This window comes from Oncorhynchus tshawytscha, linkage group LG10 (assembly GCF_018296145.1).
Source record: "Oncorhynchus tshawytscha isolate Ot180627B linkage group LG10, Otsh_v2.0, whole genome shotgun sequence".
In the NCBI taxonomy this organism is placed as follows: domain Eukaryota; kingdom Metazoa; phylum Chordata; class Actinopteri; order Salmoniformes; family Salmonidae; genus Oncorhynchus; species Oncorhynchus tshawytscha.
Genome location: NC_056438.1, coordinates 66384617 through 66405394, shown reverse-complemented (window position 1 = coordinate 66405394; position 20778 = coordinate 66384617). Strand labels below are relative to the sequence as shown.

The 20778-nt window shown below is 44.3% G+C and overlaps 1 protein-coding gene across 2 annotated transcripts in view; it reads right to left on the bottom strand.

Moving 5' to 3' along the window:
* Positions 1-20778, bottom strand: part of LOC112260695 (importin-13) — a 21597-nt gene extending 819 nt beyond the window's left edge. Inside the window, exons 1-20 of one of the 2 annotated variants that reach the window (XM_024435991.2) lie at positions 20452-20778; positions 19679-19804; positions 18848-19515; positions 18567-18707; positions 18229-18370; positions 17849-18015; positions 17493-17613; positions 7040-7187; positions 6696-6877; positions 6521-6547; positions 6261-6395; positions 5891-6022; positions 5637-5717; positions 5264-5401; positions 4974-5070; positions 3207-3259; positions 2818-2884; positions 2665-2723; positions 709-798; positions 163-344 (exon numbers count right to left, since the gene is read on the bottom strand). In XM_024435991.2, coding sequence (XP_024291759.1) covers positions 163-344; positions 709-798; positions 2665-2723; positions 2818-2884; positions 3207-3259; positions 4974-5070; positions 5264-5401; positions 5637-5717; positions 5891-6022; positions 6261-6395; positions 6521-6547; positions 6696-6877; positions 7040-7187; positions 17493-17613; positions 17849-18015; positions 18229-18370; positions 18567-18707; positions 18848-19515; positions 19679-19804; positions 20452-20526 — 2831 coding nt within the window. In that variant the 5' untranslated portion in view covers positions 20527-20778. Of the gene's footprint in view, positions 1-162; positions 345-708; positions 799-2664; positions 2724-2817; positions 2885-3206; positions 3260-4973; positions 5071-5263; positions 5402-5636; positions 5718-5890; positions 6023-6260; positions 6396-6520; positions 6548-6695; positions 6878-7039; positions 7188-17492; positions 17614-17848; positions 18016-18228; positions 18371-18566; positions 18708-18847; positions 19516-19678; positions 19805-20451 lie in introns of those variants that run through there. The other variant, XR_002955045.1, reaches the window with a different exon arrangement.

Genomic DNA, 20778 nt, shown 5'->3' with positions numbered 1-20778 from the left:
AGTTCAAACATGTACATAGCTGTTTGCACATCTTGGAGGACTGCATAATGATATTGTTCCAGAGACAAATTCATCTGTCACGGTGAGATCGGAAGGTCAGAGCAGTGTGACTACAAAGAACCTGGAACGCCAAATGAGTGTATGAATGGATGTGTAGGCTACCTGAGGAGTTGCTGGCTGAAGGTGTCCTTCTGCTCCATGGAGACCTGGGCAGAGGGGAACCCTGGGACACGTAGTCCTTCCTTTAACCACTGGGCCAGCAGCACAGGGCAATGTCTGTTCAGACAGAAAAGCACCTCAGAGAAGTGCTCCGTCAGACAGCAGAGAGACTGACTTCCAACAATCTGGTGATGACACAGAGGGAGAGGAAGTTGTAACAAGAAGCCCAAGGGTGAGCACTGACTGAAACATAATTATACCCATTCATTGGCCACTATTGTGCTTAGAGTAGTGGTTCCCAACCTATTTCAGTTGCTGTACTACCAACTGAATTTGACTGCCCGGTGTACCCCCTCATTTGCATTTTACCGGTAAGCCTATGGTCTCATGAGTCTTTTCAAGTACCCCTTGTGGATAGTCCAAGTACAGGGGTCCTAGAATCCCTGGTTGGGAACCACTGGTCTGGAGGACTGAGTCACTGACTGCAGTCTTGTCCTACTCGTGAGGGTATTTCTTTCCCACACACTAACAGAGATACCATTTGGTTACCTCCAGGATGGTGTGGACGAGAAGCTTCCCGTCCCTCTGTAGCACCTGACCAATAGGAGGGATGTCTCCACAATGACAGACCAACTCCATCTGATGGGGAGGTACGGAGGAAGGATGTATGGAACAGCCACATTATGACAGGAGGGGTGCAGAATAAACAGGAGTTATGCAGGGATGCAAAATAGTCACCTTTTGGGGATATTAACCCTTTTTAATCAAAAATAGGTGACCTACGTGCTTTGTATAAATCTGAGAACAGTTTGGGAGGGGGCTTTGGATCACTACTGGTTGTAGGACGAGGCTCAACCAATCCGTTCACATAACAGAATGCAGCATGCGACTGAAGAGAGAATAGACAACCAATTTGCTAGTTACATCATCAGCCTGCGCTCTGGAAAGACAGCGGGAGAGTGGAAATGATGGAGGTACCATAGGAAAGGCAGTTTGCTCGTCTCCTGAATGATAACGAAGAGGTAGGTGTGAAGCCTGATCACGGAAACGGGGTGAGAAGGTGATGAAGCTGTTTCATGAGCTATAACCGAAAAACTACTGGCATTTGGAAAGTGTGGTGGAACAAGTATTGTTAGCATTAAGTATCCTGCTAGCTGGATGGAATTCTCCGTTAGCTAGCCAGAGAAATGTTGAGCAACATTAGCCAATTTAACTGATCAAATAATTGAGTTTATGGTGTGAAATTAGCTGGCTAATAGTCAGACAGCTAACGTTACAACATCAGATAAGCTAACATTAATAACCTAACCAATTCGCTGTAGTATTAAATGGTATACGACTCCTTGGTGTTCTTCAAGTTATAACGCGTTAGTTGCTTACTGGACCCTGGCAATCTGTGTGAAATGTTAACTAGCTAATGAACTATCTGTGAACTGATGTTTTCCCTCTAAAGTATATGGTTCATTTTCCGAATGAGAGAATTAGGTGAATAATTAAAAATATATATATTTAACATTTATTTAACTAGGCAAGTCAGTTACAAACAAATTCTTATTTACAATGATGGCCTACCGGGAAACAGGGGGTTAATTGCCTTGTTCAGGGGCAGAACAACAGATTTTTACCTTGTCAGCTCGGGGATTCGATCCAGCAACCTTTCGGTTCAACACTACCCACTAGGCTACCTGCCGCCCCTGAAAATGAGGTGTTGCTTGTTAAACAAGTGGATTCAGGGATGAAGTGGAGCTGGGCCTGGCTTAAACTGGATGCCACCATAGAGGTGAAAGGAACACCACTCACTTTTTCAGTCAGTGGATTAAAGGGGTATGCCAGGTGTACTCTGCCTGAAAGGGATCAATTATGCCAACAAAGGGTTATCATGCTCTGCTGGCACATTGTAGAACAGATGTCCACAGGCAGAAAGTGTACAATGTGTAGCCCAAGATATTGCTTTTGTTGTGTTGAACTTGACAGTAATACGTGTGTGTGGGGGGGTGTACAATGTGTAGCCTTGTGCACTTGATCGATGTCTAGAGCAAAATTAGAATGCCTGTTTGTCTCATTCTATTTCTACTATAAGGTGTTTTTTTCCCAAGTGCAATATTTATGTGTGGTCACAAATGTTCTATTATAAAGGCTGTCATGGCTAACTGCAATATTAGTGTATTGTTTTTTTCTCAAGACTTTGTCATTTGCAGTAAAGTCTAGGCAACAAATAATATTGGATTTCTTTCTTTACAATTTTTAGCTCTGAGTTAGGTTCACATTAACCACTTTTTATTTTACACACAGAGACTGATCATGTAGATCCTATTATTTGTTGTTTAATTAGTTAAAACCTGCATTTCTCCCTAGCAGGGATTTTTTTCATGTTTCAGTGAAAAAAAAGTGTAACCTTTTTGGGCCCTCAGCAGTGTGCACTGCTGGTTATGACTTCCAGTCATGAGTTAGTACAAGAGGTAAAGTTACTTGGTAATGTGTCATCATCGCACCTACTTAACTTACAAAGAACATACAGGCTGACTTCGCTGTAGGCGTCTCCGGGAACTTGAGTGACAGGACCCCTGAAAAAGAGTTGGTGCAGAACCAGTTGTATACACCTGCCACATTACAGTGCACTTGGAATTACAGTGTGGGTTACATGGCAAAGTCTCTCACCGCAGTAGAATAGAGCCTTTACATCTTGATGGTCAGACAGGTAGAGGTCAGGCTTCCTTTTGAGGGCCTATGGAGTCAACAACACACACATAAGCCCCCTTTTTACTTGGTTGTAACATGCGTCCTTTGTCCTGATCTTGTCCACATTCTGATTGTGTCCACATTATTTGACAGGTGTAGATGATTGAAATATGCATTGTGATCTGACTGTGATCATATATACCTATCAAAAACGTGGGTACAATCGGAATGTGGACTTGATCAGGACAAAGGACACATGTTAGAGCCAGGTATAAACGATGCTAAAGATACACACACATAGATACACAAATATTTATCCAGAATGTAATCTCTGAGACAGAGAAGCGGACTATAAAAATAAGACAGACCTGGGCATGGAGTTGCATGAATGACTCAACAATATCAGGATGTTCCCTTGGGCCTGAAAAATAGATGGAATAGTGAACACACATAAAGATGTCAAATAGGAAATACATTTAAAGTAAGAATATTACACACACCTTAGCAAAATACATACATTTTTTTTAATTTTTAATTTTTTACAATTACTGACGTTTAATCTTAGTAAGAATTCCCTGTCTTAGGTCAATTAGGATCACCACTTTATTTTAAGAATGTGAAATGTCAGAATAATAGTCGAGATAATTATTTATTTCAGCTTTTATTTCTTTCATCACATTCCAGGTGGGTCAGAAGTTTACATAAACTATTTGGTAGCATTGCCTTTAAATTGTTTACCTTTGGTCAAACGTTTCGAGTAGCCTTCCACAAGCTTCCCACAATAAGTTGAGTGAATTTTGGCCCATTCCTCCTGACAGAGCTGGTGTAACTGAGTTAGATGTGTAGGCCTCCTTGCTCGCACACGCTGGGATTGAGGTCAGGGCTTTGTGATGGCCACTCCAATGCCTTGACTTTGTTGTCCTTAAGCCATTTTGCCACAACTTTGGAAGTATGCTTGGGGTCATTGTCCATTTGGAAGACCCATTTGCAACCAAGCTTTAACTTTAACTTTAACTGATGTCTTGAGATGTTGCTTCAATATATCCACATAATGTTCCACCTCATGATGCCATCTATTTTGTGAAGTGCACCAGTCCATCCTACAGCAAAGCACCCCCACAACATGTTGCTGCCACCCCTGTGCTTCATGGTTGGGATGGTTTTCTTCGGCTTGCAAGCCTCCCCCTTTTTCCTCCAAACATAACGAGGGTCTTTATGGCCAAACAGTTCTATTTTTGTTTCATCAGACCAGAGGACATTTCTCCAAAAAGTAAAATCTTTGTCCCCATGTGCAGTTGCAAACTGTAGTCTGGCTTTTTTATGGCCGTTTTGGAGCAGTTGCTTCTTCCTTGCTGAGTGGCCTTTCAGGTTATGTTGATATAGGACTCGTTTTACTGTGGATATAGATATTTTTGTACCTGTTTCCTCCAGCATCTTCACAAGGTCCTTTGCTGTTGTTCTGGGATTGATTTGCACTTTTCACACCAAAGTACATTCATCTCTAGGAGACAGAATGCGTCTCCTTCCTAAGCGGTATGTTGGCTGCGTGGTCCCACGGTGTTTATACGTGCGTACTATTGTTTGTACAGATGAACGTGGTACCTTCAGGCATTTGGAAATTGCTCCCAAGGATGAACCAGACTTGTGGAGGTCTACAATTTTTTTTCTGAGGTCTTGGCTGATTTCTTTTGATTTTCATGATGTAAAGCAAAGAGGCACTGAGTTTGAAGGTAGGCCTTGAAATACATCCACAGGTACACCTCTAATTGACTCAAATTATGTCAGTTAGCCTATCAGAAGCTTCTAAAGCCATGATATCATTTTCTGCAATTTTCCAAGCTTTTTAAAGGCACAGTCAACTTAGTGTATGTAAACTTCTGACCCACTGGAATTTTGATACAGTGAAATATAAGTAAAATAATCTGTCTGTAAACAATTATTGGAAAAATGACTTGTGTCATGCACAAAATTGTTGTCCTAACCAACTTGCCAAAACTATAGTTTGTTAACAAGAAATTTGTGGAGTGGTTGAAAAACTAGTTTTAATGACTCCAACCTAAGTGTATGTAAATTTTCGACTTCAACTGTACTTGGAAGATGATGTGAGAATCAAATCTCAATTTACTTTCTCTTACCTTGCTGGAAGATAGAGAGGGTGGTGGATGTGACCAGCTCAATAAGGGCCTGGATGGGGCTGAAATGATCTTTCTCACCTGCAAATATGTGGACCATCTAGAATGAAAGAGATCCAGTAATTCATAGAAATCATTGTGGGCACATTTAAAAAGTGTAAGGCAAGCTATCAGTGACTATATCCATTCAGCTATTGTTTTATATGGGGTCTTAAATTATTCTGAGTTGAAATGGGATTCACCCCGACCCGAGCATTGAATCTGATTTGGATGGTTGGTCTGTTTCGGCCCACCTGGCGTGTGAGGTCGAGAGCAGAGGCTTGTGGGAAGGCGCTGTAGATCTGTCCCAGCATCTCACTGAGCTGTTGTACCATGGGAGCAAAGTCATTGAGGAGGGTCTTTACGGACCTCTCAAACACCCCACACACTGCCTATGGAAGAACACATGCTGTGAGAGAGTGGGAATCTAGCCTGTAATCCAGTCTGAATATCACTTCGTTTCACTAGTGCTTCAGAAGTTAAACAATCATGAAATGGAGCAATATTCACTTCGGAGTCCAGGCTAATGAAGGACAGTATGACTATGTACAGTACATATTCAGATAGAAATACAGACCCATTTAAATGTTTCAACATTCTCATGTACATATAGAATACATTACTTACCTCCACCACTTCTGAGTCACTGAGCCACTTGCTGAGGATGGTCTGGATCAATGTGAAGACCTGCTGTAAGACCACCACCACCTGACAGAGCACAGACAAAGTAAACAGGATGACAGTAGTTATGGGTGGTGAGAGAGGTTCTGAGACAGAGAGGGCGAAAGAGAGAGGCAGGGAATGAGAGAAGGTGGGAGAGTGTAGAACGATAGAGAGAAGGCAAAATAAAGTGAGGAAGACAGCGTTGGGAGGAGACTCACTGGGTTGGGCCTGGCCTGAGCTGGGGTGGTGCCCTCTGACCCCTCGTCCTGCCTGCTGATGTCCAGCGTAGTGAACAGACTGGACAGCATACCCAGGATGTGGATGATAGACAGCTTGGCAGTGGGGCTGGGCTACACAAAGGGAGAGGGAGATGGTTAGATCCAGACAAACTGAATACAGAGATACATTGGGAGCAAAGGTTACAGTAAGAGTGGGTGGGAGGATAAAACAGGCAGGAAAGAGACACACAGTAAGGAAACCTATTTACATGGTATTTTACTGTATTGTAAGTCTGTGCTCAACACATGTATCTTTTAGGTGGTTGCATAGACCAAGTGCACTGTATAAGCATCATTTCCTTGTTCTTACCTCCTGGTGTGCCAGGGTGTCTAGCCTCTGGATGTGGGGGGTGAGGAGGGTGGTCAGGCTGCCCAGGATCTCCTCCATTGGCAAGGCAGAGAGTAGGAAGCCCAGGCCCTGCATCAGCCACATGCACTGGCTGCTCTGCACACACATGGATTCACAAATATAGTTTTAAATTCCATCCCTATATTTACAGAAAATAAACAATCTGCAGCAACAGTCTAAAATGTGATCATTTTTTTCAAAGACCAAGAATTTATACTGACCTTGTGGATATCTTTGACCAGTACGTCCTGTGAAAGGAAGAGAATGCTTGACATGAGTGTAAAAAAAGAACCAAAGCAACATTGAATGACAGCACAGTTACCACGCACCACATTTTGAGCTACAGTACACTGCATCTATCACCACATGCTTTGTGAATCTTATTGTCACAGAGACCTGTGACACGGTCATGATGTCATGGATGTAAGGGGCGAGGTCGTGACGACACTCTCTGCAAATTCTCTTCAGAGTGGACACGCTGGACACGGACAGCTCAGCCTTCACCAAGCCCTGGAGCACCATTGGTAATACATTGCCTAACATCATCGGATGGTCCGCCAGCCACTCCGCTAGAGAACCTAGACAGCGAGAGAAAGGGGGTGGGATATAAAGGAAAGAGACAGATAGAGAAAGGGAGAAAGACAGGAAAGGAGATTGTTCTGGCCCTCCCTCTTTTTCCTACAAACAGAAAGGTAGCAAAGAAAACTATAATACAATTGGATTAAGATGTTGGCTAGCACCTATAGTGTACATGACGGTGTCAGCTAGCTGAATGTTGCTTATACTGATCCGTGGGATCAGACCGATGAGGCCTGGGATGACATCAGAGTAGTTGACATCTATGGTCTCTGCTATAGCCTGGAAGCCAAAGAGAAGGGCCTCAGTGTCCTGGAAAAAAACAAAAGAAAAATAGAAAACATGTCCCAGAAAGAGGAAGCTAGAGAGTGAGATTTGTATTTATTATGGATCCTCATTAGTTGCTGCCAAGGCAGAAGCTACTCTTCCTGGGGTCCAGCAAAATTAAGGCAATTTATACCATTTTAAAAACATTACAATATATTCACAGATTTCACAACACACTGTGTGCCCTCAGGCCCCTACTACACCACTACCACATATCTACAGTACTAAATCCATGGGTATGTATAGTGGACGTATGTTATTGTGTGTGTATGCATGTGTCTGTGCCTATATTTATATTGCTTCACAGTCCCAGATGTTCCATAAGGTGTTTTTTTATCTGTATTTTAAATCTAATTGTACTTTTACTGCTTGCGTCAGTTACTTGATGTGGAATAGAGTTCCATGTAGTCATGGCTCTATGTAAACTCAGCAAAAATAGAAACGTCTCTGTCTTTCAAAGATAATTCGTAAAAATCCAAATAACTTCACAGATCTTCATTGTAAAGGTTTTAAACACTGTTTCCCATGCTTGTTCAATGGACCATAAACAATTAATGAACACGCACCTGTTTAACGGTCGTTAACTTCTTGGTGACTGGGGGCAGTATTGAGTAGCTTGGATGAATAAGGTGCCCAGAGTAAACTGCCTGCTACTCAGCCATAAAAAGCTACAATATGGGGCCTCCCGGGTGGCGCAGTGGCTAAGGGCACCATACTGCAGCGCCAGCTGTGCCACCAAAGACCCTGGGTTCGAGCCCAGGCTCTGCCGTAACCGGCCGTAACCGGCCGTAACCGGGAGGTCCATGGGGTGACGCACAATTGGCCTAGCGTTGTCCGGGTTAGCGAGGGGTTGGCCAGTAGGGATATCCTTGTCACATCGCACACCATTGACTCCTGTGGCGGGGCGGGCACAGTGCGCGCTAACCAAGGTTGCCAGGTGCACAGTGTTTCCTCTGACACATTGGTGCTGCTGACTTCCGGGTTGGATGCGAAGCAGTGCGGTGGGTTGTGTATCAGAGGATGCACGACTTTCAACCTTCATCTCTCCCAAGCCCATATGGGAGTTTGAGGCTTCTACTGTGAAGTGTGTCAGGTGTCTGGCAGAGAGGCACGAGCTTGTGATGTGCTTCTACATAAAGAAATTCTCCAGTTGGAACATTATTGAAGATTTATGTTAAAAACATAAATTTTTGACATGTCACCTGTAATATAATTTTTTGGACTTTTTGTTTGGATTTGTTTACCAAACAAAGAAAGGTATAAACTTTATTGAACTGGGATTCTTTATTGAACTGGGATTCTGATGAAGATCATCAAAGGTAGGTGGTTTTCTGTGACTTGGTGGTAACCTAGAAATCATACACTGTGGCTGGATTAACGAGAATTTTATATTTAAAATGGTGTAAAATACTCGTATGCTTGAGGAATTTTAATTATGAGATTTTTGTTGTTTTGAATTTGGTGCCCTGCACTTTCACTGGCTGTTGGCGGGGTGGGACGCTACTGTCCCGAATATCTCAGAAAGGTTAAGACACTACCAGTTATGAAAACTTAGGACACTAAAGAGGCCTTTCTACTGACACTGAAAAACACTAAAAAGATGCCCAGGGTCCCTGCTCATCTGCGTGAACGTACCTTGGGCATGCTGCACTGAGGCATGAGGACTGCAGATGTGACCAGGGCAATATATTGCAATGTCCGTACTAAGACAGCGCTACAGGGAGACAGGACGGACAGCTGATCGTCCTCGCAGTGGCAGACCACATGTAACAACACCTGCACAGGATCGGAACATCACACCTGCGGGACAGGTACAGGATGGCAACAACAACTGCCCGATGGCGCCGACAGAGATGGCCGCCTCGCTTCGCGTTCCTAGGAAACTATGCAGTTTTTTGTTTTTTTACGTGTTATTTCTTACATTAGTACCCCAGGTCATCTTAGGTTTCATTACATACAGTCGAGAAGAACTACTGAATATAAGATCAGCGTCAACTCACCATCAGTACGACCAAGAATATGACTTTCACGAAGCGGATCCTGTGTTGTGCCTTTCAACCAGGACAACGGAATGGATCCCAGCCGGCGACCCAAAAAAACGACTCCGTAAAAGAGGGAAATGAGGCAGTCTTCTGGTCAGACTCCGGAGACGGCACATCGTGCACCACTCCCCAGCATTCTTCTCGCCAATGTCCAGTCTCTTGACAACAAGGTTGATGAAATCCGAGCAAGGGTAGCATTCCAGAGGGACATCAGAGACTGTAACGTTCTTTGCTTCACGGAAACATGGCTCACTGGAGAGACGCTATCGGAGGCGGTGCAGCCAGCGGGTTTCTCCACGCATCGCGCAGACAGAAACAAACAACTTTCTGGTAAGAAGAGGGGCGGGGGCGTATGCCTTATGGCTAATGAGACGTGGTGTGATGACAGAAACATGCAGGAACTCAAATCCTTCTGTTCACCTGATTTAGAATTCCTCACAATCAAATGTAGACCGCATTATCTACCAAGAGAATTCTCTTCAATTATAATCACAGCCGTATATATTCCCCCCCAAGCAGACACATCGATGGCTCTGAACAAACTTTATTTGACTCTTTGCAAACTGGAATCCATACATCCTGAGGCTGCATTCATTGTAGCTGGGGATTTTAACAAGGCTAATCTGAAAACAAGACTCCCTAAATTGTATCAGCATATCGACTGCGCAACCAGGGCGGGAAAAACCTTGGATCATTGTTACTCTAACTTCCGCGACGCATATAAGGCCCTGCCCCGCCCTCCTTTCGGAAAAGCTGACCACGACTCCATTTTGCTGATCCCTGCCTACAAACAGAAGCTAAAACAAGAAGCTCCCACGCTGAGGTCTGTCCAACGCTGGTCCGACCAAGCTGATTCCACACTCCAAGACTGCTTCCATCACGTGGACTGGGATATGTTTCGTATTGCGTCAGACAGCAACATTGACGAATACGCTGATTCGGTGTGCGAGTTCATTAGAACGTGCGTTGAAGATGTCGTTCCCATAGCAACAATTAAAACATTCCCTAACCAGAAACCATGGATTGATGGCAGCATTCGCATGAAACTGAAAGCGCGAACCACTGCTTTTAATCAGGGCAAGGTGACTGGTAACATGACTGAATACAAACAGTGCAGTTATTCCCTCCGCAAGGCTATCAAACAAGCTAAGCGTCAGTATAGAGACAAAGTAGAATCTCAATTCAACGGCTCAGACACAAGAGGTATGTGGCAGGGTCTACAGTCAATTACGGACTACAAGAAGAAAACCAGCCCAGTCACGGACCAGGATGTCTTGCTCCCAGGCAGACTAAATAACTTTTTGCCCGCTTTAAGGACAACACAGTGCCACTGACACGGCCTGCAACGAAAACATGCGGCCTCTCCTTCACTGCAGCCGAGGTGAGTAAAACATTTAAACGTGTTAACCCTCGCAAGGCTGCAGGCCCAGACGGCATCCCCAGCCGCGCCCTCAGAGCATGCGCAGACCAGCTGGCTGGTGTGTTTACGGACATATTCAATCGATCCCTATACCAGTCTGCTGTTCCCACATGCTTCAAGAGGGCCACCATTGTTCCTGTTCCCAAGAAAGCTAAGGTAACTGAGCTAAACGACTACCGCCCGTAGCACTCACTTCCGTCATCATGAAGTGCTTTGAGAGACTAGTCAAGGACCATATCACCTCCACCCTACCTTACACCCTAGACCCACTCCAATTTGCTTACCGCCCAAATAGGTCCACAGACGATGCAATCTCAACCACACTGCACACTGCCCTAACCCATCTGGACAAGAGGAATACCTATGTGAGAATGCTATTCATCGACTACAGCTCTGCATTTAACACCATAGTACCCTCCAAGCTCGTCATCAAGCTCGAGACCCTGGGTCTCGAACCCCGCCCTGTGCAACTGGGTACTGGACTTCCTGACGGGCCGCCACCAGGTGGTGAGGGTAGGCAACAACATCTCCACCCCGCTGATCCTCAACACTGGGGCCCCACAAGGGTGCGTTCTGAGCCCTCTCCTGTACTCCCTGTTCACCCATGACTGCGTGGCCACGCACGCCTCCAACTCAATCATCAAGTTTGCGGACGACACAACAGTGGTAGGCTTGATTACCAACAACGACGAGACGGCCTACAGGGAGGAGGTGAGGGCCCTCGGAGTGTGGTGTCAGGAAAATAACCTCACACTCAACGTCAACAAAACTAAGGAGATGATTGTGGACTTCAGGAAACAGCAGAGGGAACACCCCCCTATCCACATCGATGGAACAGTAGTGGAGAGGGTAGTAAGTTTTAAGGTCCTCGGCATACACATCACAGACAAACTGAATTGGTCCACTCACACAGACAGCATCGTGAAGAAGGCGCAGCAGCGCCTCTTCAACCTCAGGAGGCTGAAGAAATTCGGCTTGTCACCAAAAGCACTCACAAACTTCTACAGATGCACAATCGAGAGCATCCTGGCGGGCTGTATCACCGCCTGGTACGGCAACTGCTCCGCCCACAACCGTAAGGCTCTCCAGAGGGTAGTGAGGTCTGCACAACGCATCACCGGGGGCAAACTACCTGCCCTCCAGGACACCTACACCACCCGATGTTACAGGAAGGCCATAAAGATCATCAAGGGCAACAACCACCCGAGCCACTGCCTGTTCACCCCGCTATCATCCAGAAGGCGAGGTCAGTACAGGTGCATCAAAGCTGGGACCGAGAGACTGAAAAACAGCTTCTATCTCAAGGCCATCAGACTGTTAAACAGCAACTACTCACACTGAGTGGCCGCTGCCAACACACTGACTCAACTCCAGCCATTTTAATAATGGGAATTGATGGGAAATGATGTAAAATATATCACTAGCCACTTTAAACAATGCTACCTAATATAATGTTTACATACCCTACATTATTCATCTCATATGTATACGTATATACTGTACTCTATATCATCTACTGCATCCTTATGTAATTACATGTATCACTAGCCACTTTAACTATGCCACTTTGTTTACATACTCATCTCATATGTATATACTGTACTTGATACCATCTACTGTATCTTGCCTATGCTGCTCTGTACCATCACTCATTCATATATCTCTATGTACATATTCTTATCCCCTTACACTGTGCATAAGACAGTAGTTTTGGAATTGTTAGTTAGATTACTTGTTGGTTATTACTGCATTGTCGGAACTAGAAGCACAAGCATTTCGCTACACTCGCATTAACATCTGCTAACCATGTGTATGTGACAAATAAACTTGATTTGATTTTTTTTTTATTTTGAGTTACACCAGGAACGCACAATCCCTCCATCAGTGCTCAGACTGTCCACAATAGGCTGAGAGGGGCTGGACTGAGGGCTTGTAGGCCTGTTGTGAGGCAGGTCCTCACCAGACATCACCAGCAACAACGTCGCCTATGGGCACAAACCCATCGAGGCTGGACCAGACAGGACTGGCAAAAAGTGCTCTTCACTGATGAGTTTTGTCTCACCAGGGTTGATGGTCGGATTGGCATTTATCGTTGAAGGAATGAGCGTTACACCGAGGCCTGTACTCTGGAGCAGGATCGATTTGGAGGTGGAGGGCTCATCATGGTCTGAGGCAGTGCGTCACAGCATCATCGAACTGAGCTTGTTGTCATTGCAGGCAATCTCAACGCTGTGCATTACAGGGAAGACATCCTCCTCCCTCATGTGGTACCCTTCCTGCAGGCTCATCCTTACATGAACCTCCAGCATGACAATGCCACCAGCCATACTGCTCGTTCTGTACATGATTTCCTGCAAGACAGGAATGTCAGTGTTCTGCCATGGCCAGCGAAGAGCCCGGATCTCAATCCCATTGAGCACGTCTGGGACCTGTTGGATCGGTGAGGGCTAGGGCCATTCCCCCCAGAAATGTCAGGGAACTTGCAGGTGCCTTGGTGGAAGAGTGGGGTAACATCTCACATCAAGAACTGGCAAATCTGGTGCAGTCCATGAGGAGGAGATGCACTGCAGTACTTAATGCAGCTGGTGGCCACACCAGATACTAACTGTTATTTTTGATTTTGACCCCCCTTTGTTCAGGGACACATTATTCCATGTATGTTAGTCACATGTCTGTGGAACTTGTTCAGTTTATGTCTCAGTTGTTGAGTCTTGTTATGGTCATACAAATATTTACGTTAAACCTGTTGAGTGTAGAGGGCAGTATTTTGATGTTTGGATGAAATACGTACCCAAATTAAACTGCCTATTTCTCAGGCCCAGAATCTAGAATATGCATATAATTGTCAGATTAGGATAGAAAACTCTAAAGTTTCCAAAACTGTCAAAATATTGTCTGTGAGTATAACAGAACTGATATTGCAGGCGAAAACCTGAGGAAAATCCAACCCGGAAGTGCTGTTTTTCCTGAAAGCTCTCTGTTCCATTGCCTGCCTTCGCTCCATTTAAAGGGATATCAACCAGATTCATTGTCCTATGACTACCCCATGGTGTGAACAGTCTTTAGACATAGTTTCAGGCTTTTATTTTGAAAAATGAGCGAGAAAGATCACATTGCGTCAGTGGATGGCTGGGTGCCAGCAGCGTTTTGCATGCGCAACTGCTTGGAGCAGACATTTCTCTCTCTCTCCTATTGAAGAAGCTACAGTCCCGGTTGATATATAATCGATTATATATTGTAAAAACAACCTGAGGATTGATTATAGAAAACGTTTTACATGTTTCTACGAACTTTACGGATACTATTTGGAATTTTCGTCTGCGATGTCGTGACCTCTCGAGCCTGTGGATTTCTGAACATAACGCGCCAACCAAATGGAGGTATTTTGGATATAAAATAATCTTTATGGAACAACAGGAACATTTATTGTGTAACTGGGAGTCTTGTGAGTGCAAACATCCGAAGATCATTAAAGGTAAGCAATTTAATATATTGCTTTACTGACTTTCGTGACCAATCTACTTGGCTGCTAGCTGTTTGTAATATTGAGCGAGATCTACTGAGGTCTACTGAGAGAGATGGCCTTACATAAACGCCTGGTATGCTTTCGCCGAAAAGCTTTACTGAAATCTGACATGCCAGGTGGATTAACAACAAGCTAAGCTGTGTTTTGCTATATTGCACTTGTGATTTCATGAAAATTTAATATTTTTAGTAATTTAATTTGAATTTGGCGCTCTGCAATTCAGCGGATGTTGACGAAAATGATCCCGCTAACGGGATGGGTGCATCAAGAAGTTAAGTTTGCTGTTTGCTCAAAATAAACGCAGTTGACAGTGAGAGGACGTTTCTATTTTTGCTGGGTTTATTACTACGTGCCTCCCATTGTCTGTTCTGGACTTGGGGACTGTGAAGAGACCTCTTGTGGAATGTTTTGTGGGGTATGTATGGGTGTCCGAGCTGTGTGCCAGTAGTTTAGACAGAGAGCTCGGTGTATTGAACATGCATCTTATAAATAAAAGTAGTGATAAAGTCAATCTCTCCTCCACTTTCAGCCAGAAGAGATTGACATGCATATTATTAATATTAGCTCTCTGTGTACATCCACGGGGCAGCACTGAGCCAATTGCAATTTTCCTAAGTACTTTTTGTGGCACCTGACCACACGACTGAACAGTAGTCAAGGTGCGACAAAACTAGGGCCTGTAGGACCTGCCTTGTTGATAGTGTTGTTAAGGCAGAGCAACGCTTTATTATGGACAGACTTCTCCTCATCTTAGCTTGTACTGCATGAATATGGTTTGACCATGACAGTTTACAATATAGGGTTACTCCAAGCAGTTTAGTCATCTCAACTTGCTCAATTTCCACATGATCTATTACAAGATTTAGTTGAGGTTTAGTGTTTTGTAAGTGTTTTGTTCCAAATACAATGCTTTTAGTTTTAAAAATATTTAGGGCTAACTTATTCCTTGCCACCCACTCTGAAACTTACTGCAGCTCTTTGTTGAGTGTTGCAGTAATTTTAGTCGCTGTAGTAGCTGACGTGTATAGTGTTGAGTCATCCGCATACATAGACACTCTGGCTTTACTCAAAGTCAGTGGCATTTTGTTAGTAAAAATTGAAAAAGCAAGAGGCCTAAACCGCTACCCTGGGGAATTCCTGATTCTAACTGGATTATATTTGAGAGGCTTCCATTAAAGAACACCCTCTGTGTTCTGTTAGACAAGTAACTCTTTATCCACATTATAGCAGGGGATGTAAAGCCATAACACATACATTTTTCCAGCAGCAGACTATGATCGATAATGTCAAAAGCTGCACTGAAGTCTAACAAGACAGCCCCCATAATAATTTTATCATCAATTTCTCTCAGCCAATCATCCGTCATTTGTGTAAGTGCTGTGCTCGTTGAGTGTCATTCCCTATAAGTATGCTGAAATTCTGTTATCAATTTGTTTACTGTGAAATAGCATTTTATCTGGTCAAACACAATTCTTTCCAGAAGTTTACTAAGGGTTGGTAACAGGCTGATTGGTCGGCTATTTGAGCCAGTAAAGGGGGCTTTACTATTCTTGGGTAGCGGAATGACTTTAGCTTCCCTCCAGGCCTGAGGGTACACGCTCTGTAGTAGTCTTAAATTGAAGATGTGTCAAATAGGAGTGGCAATATCTTCTGCTATTATCCTCAGTCATTTTCCATCCAGATTGCCAGACCCCGGTGGCTTGTCATTGTTGATAGACAACAATAATTTTTTCACTGCTTCCACACTGACTTCACAGATTTCAGAAGTACAATTCTTGTCTTTCATAATTTGGTCCGATAAACTTGGATGTGTAGTGTCAAGGTTTGTTGCTGGCATGCCATCCCTAAGTTTGCTTATCTTGCCAATGAAAAAGTCAATAAAGTAGTTTGTAATATCAGCGGGCTTTGTGATGAATGAGCCATCTGATTCAATGAATGAAGGAGCCGAGTTGGCTTTATTCCCTAAAATTTCATTTTAGGTGCCCCAAAGCTATTTACTATCATTCTTTATATCATTTATATTTGTTTCATAGTGTAGTTTATTTTTATTTAGTTTAGTCACATGATTTCTTAATTTGTAGTACGTTTGCCAATCAGTTGGGCATTGCCATCAATTCCTCCAAGGGGATTTTTTACAGTCTTTTACAGTCATTTTCTTCATGGGTGCATGCTTATTAGTAACTGGAATAAGTAGTTTCATAAATGTGTCAAGTGCAGCGTCTGGTTGCTCCTCATTACACACCACAGACCAGCAAATATTCTTTACATCATCAACATATGAATCACTACAAAACTTTGTGTATGACCTCTTATATATTAGGCCCAGACTTTGGAACTTTGGTTTTCCTAGATATGGCTATTATATTGTGATCACTGCATACTATGAATCTGGATACTGCTTTAAAGCAAATATCTGTAGCATTAGTAAATATGTGATCAATACATGATGATTTGATGATTTAATTCCTGTACTGTTTGTAACTACACTGCTAGGTTGACTGACAACCTGATCCAGGTTTTAGGCACTGGTTACAGTTTGAAGTTTTTTCCTGAGAAGGTAGCTTGATGAGATAGAGTCACACAGGAAGAAACATGACAAAATAGCTTTGGGATATATACATACACTACCGTTCAAATGTTTGGGGTCACTTAGAAATGTCCTTGTTTTTGTCCATTAAAATAAGATCAAATTGATCAGAAATACAGTGCAGACATTCTTAATGTTGTAAATGACTATTGTAGCTGAAAACTTGGAATAGCCTTCATTTCTCAGAACAAGAATAGACTGACGAGTTACAGAAGAAAGTTATTTGTTTCTGGCCATTTTGAGCCTGTAATCATACCCACAAATGCTGATGCTCCAGATACTCAAACTAGTCTAAAGAAGGCCAGTTTTATTGCTTCTTTAATCAGAACAACAGTTTTCAGCTGTCCTAACATAATTGCAAAAGGGTTTTCTAATGATCAATTAGCCTTTTAAAATTATAAACTTGGATTAGCTAACACAACATGCCATTGGAACACAGGAGTGATGGTTGCTGATAATGGGCCTCTGTACGTCTATGTAGATATTCCATTCAAAATCAGCCGTTTCCAGCTACAATAGTCATTTACAACATTACCAATGTCTACACTGTATTTCTGATCAATTTGATATTATTTTAATGGACATTTTTTTTTGCTTTTCTTTCAAAAACAAGGACATTTCTAAGTGACCCCAAACCTTTGAACGGTAGTGTGTCTTTGTATGTGTGACCCGTTGTGTGATCACTGTATTTATGTAAATTGGTGGTTGAACTGACCTGCCATGCTGTCGGTCTCTCCGTGTCCATCAGCAGTCGGCCCAGTCTATCATAGAGGTTACTGAGAAGCTCCGCCCCCAGGATCTCGTACACATACATCAGAGTGTCTGATATGTCGACTCTACCACACAAAACACACATGCAGTATAATCACAATGTGCCCTGGGCACTCTGCTCTATTCAAAATGAAATACTTTGGTAAAAACATTCAACAGATCTGTTGACTAGAAACTAGTGTTAGATAAAGCATAACATACATCGTACAACAAAATCTTGGGTCAAATAATGTAAAATCAAAGAGCTTCTCCAAGGACTACAACTCCCATCCCTTCTGTAGAAGTAGACTTCCTGTTTACCTGTAGATCCTGAACTGCTCCTTGTCATCTGAGGACCAGGAAGTATAGTCCTGCTCTGAGGGGAAGTGGGCCTTGTGGAGCAGAACGTCCACCAGCTGGAAGTAGACTGGTCTGTAGACCTGCAGGTAGACTACCTGCTTGTCCTCCTCAAATGACAGGATGTCATCCTGGAACCACAGGAAGTATACATCAGAAAGAGACCATGCTACAATGTACAGATGAGGTACTTCCTCTCCAGCACTGTAGGTTTTACCACTAACCCTAACCCAAACCCTTCACCAATACCTGCAGAGTGTACCAAAAGGTGAAGGAGCTGGTGGTCTTGTTTACTGGATAGTGTCCAGGATTAGGGTGTAGGGGTTAGGGTGTAGGGTACATACCTGCAGAGTGTACCAGAAGGTGAGTGTGAGGGAGCTGGTGGTCTCGTTGACTGGGTAGTGCCCGGGGATGCCAGTACAGAACAGGATCATGTTGACTAGGGCCAGGTATCCCTGCCAGTGTTCCACCTGTTCCAGAAGAGTCCTGTTCCACAAAGTCACACCCAGGGAGATGAGGTGAAACAGGTCCATAATGAGCCAAGAAAACTGGTTATCACTTAATACTAACACCACAGACTGTTCATAGATGTTCAACTAAGTATCAGCAAACTTTAGTTAGATAGTTAGCAAACTAACTATCTAGTAACATAGCCCAAGCCCTAACCTAAAGGTATGTGTACCTGGAGTGTGTTTCCCCCAGAGCAACAGCGATGCGACAGATGCCATGGGAGGTCTCCATGTCTCCGTCCCTCGCTGCGGCTTTCAGCTGGTCATGGAGACCCAGCACCAGGGGCATCAAGTTCACCAGAGCATCAGTGTATCTGAACACACGCACACACACACACAAATGTATGCTGAGTCAATACAATGCGTCTCAACACAACTCATTATCAAAGTGCTCTATGTGTGTGTGTGTGTGTGTTTGTCTGCCTGTCTGTCAATGTGTGTGTGTCTATCTCACCTCTGGCAGTCAGGTTGGGATATAGAGCTGACAATGGTCTCCACGGCAGTGTCAAACAGCTCTGGGTCTGACAGAGCAGCAAAACAGTCCTGCAGCAGCCCCTCGCTCTCCCCATGCAGAGGAACATCCAGTCCCACCCAGCTAGACAAGCACCGTAGGGCCCGCTCCTTCACCTGGCTGTTGCCCTCCTGTCTCTGGAGCAGCTGGCGCAGCAGGGGACATACCGCCGTCCACTCCCCAGCCAGGGCCTCTCTCAGCTGGGCACGACGGGCCTGGGGCAGCCTGCAGCTCTGGAACTCTTCTGGCAGCACGGTGAGGAGCTCCAGCAGGGCCAGGCAGTGTGCGTGGGCGTTCACTTCCTCCTCTGCCCCACCTCCTCCACCAACCCCACCCTGACTTCCGCCCTGATCCCCAACCTTCTCTGGCTGGTAGACCCTGACCATGTCAGCCACAGCCCGGGGCCAACCCTGGGGCATGGTGTGGAGGGCCAGGGAGGCCAGGGCCACACACAGCCTGGTCAGCACCATCTTTGGCCCAGAGGAGAAGTGGGAGATGTGGGAAAGGAGCTGCATCCTCAGTGTCTGGTGTTGGTCTGTGGGGAGGTCGGCCCAGTGACAGGAGATCTTGGTGTGAAGGGTGCTGGCACCAAAGAACTGGATCTCAGGAAGCTGTTTTGACAATGGTGTAATAGTAAAACAAGAATATAGCGCTCTACAGGGTTATTATGAGTGTCGTCATGGAGTGAAATACAAGCAGGAAAGGAATGATTACTACACAACAGAGTCTGTAGAAAGTACAGGGGAGTTTGTAGGATGGGGCTGTGGAGCGGACCTTGTCTGGACTGAGCAGAGGCCAGCAGAACTGCCAGGCCTGACGGGAGGTCTGGGCCTGAGTCAGCCACTTCTGGGCCACATTCTTATGCTCCATGTCTGGGTCATAGTACAGTTGCTGGAGGGCCTAGAGGAGGGAGGAGAGGACATTTCCAATTCAATTCATTTAATTTACAATAGGGAGGGAAATTAAAAAGTGACCGGAGTCCTTGTCATACAATGTGTCCTTGAAGGCATGCCTGCCACTGATAAGGAATGTAAGAGGGGAGCCTCCAAAGCACACAGGATGGCCAACTCTGCATGAGTGAGTGCTGTTGCTAATGGCAACTAATCCCAAGCACATGGTGGTGGTTATAATTAGCACAGTATGTTTGTAACTGATATCATATTACAACAGCCCCCTTCCCTCTATGTCCCATTGAACTAGTTTACTCCATATGAACTGCCCATTGTGAAATATTCATTCAAAAGCTATTCTTTAGCCTATTTGTTAAAGGTCAAAATTCCATTGTAATTAGTCTGTGCATTTTTTCAACTGTCAACCAATAGGCCTACATCTGTGTAGCCTATTTGGGCTATTTGGTAAATAATATGGAGGCCTAATAAATATCATTGTCACAACGCATAAAACCACAATGCTGATAAGATATTTAGAAAGACTTGACTGAGATGAACAAATTGCTTTCAGACTTAATGAGAGCTGTCATTGTTGGTAGCCTACTGCATAAAACGAACCACTTCTCTGTCGCGCACTGTATGAGTTTGACAACTTACTTTTTCGACGTTTTCCACCGTTAATTCTAAGGACACGAGGTCGGGGCTCTGCACGGAGCTGTCAGGGGGCTCCATCCCGTAGATGACAAGCTTTATATTGGGAACACTTCTTTTAATGTCCGCTCTTAGATTTTTGCGCTTGCTGCCCGCGATCCTGGGCTTTAATAAGTCTCCCACTATCAGACAGTGCTGTTGATGAACAGAGGCGGCCCCTGGCAGAAGGCCAGCCTGCTACTTGTTAAAAGTTAGTTGTCGTTAACGGATTCAGCATTCATTGTCCTTTTGTGACTGACACCTGTGCTGACCGTAGTGCTGACCACAAACCAG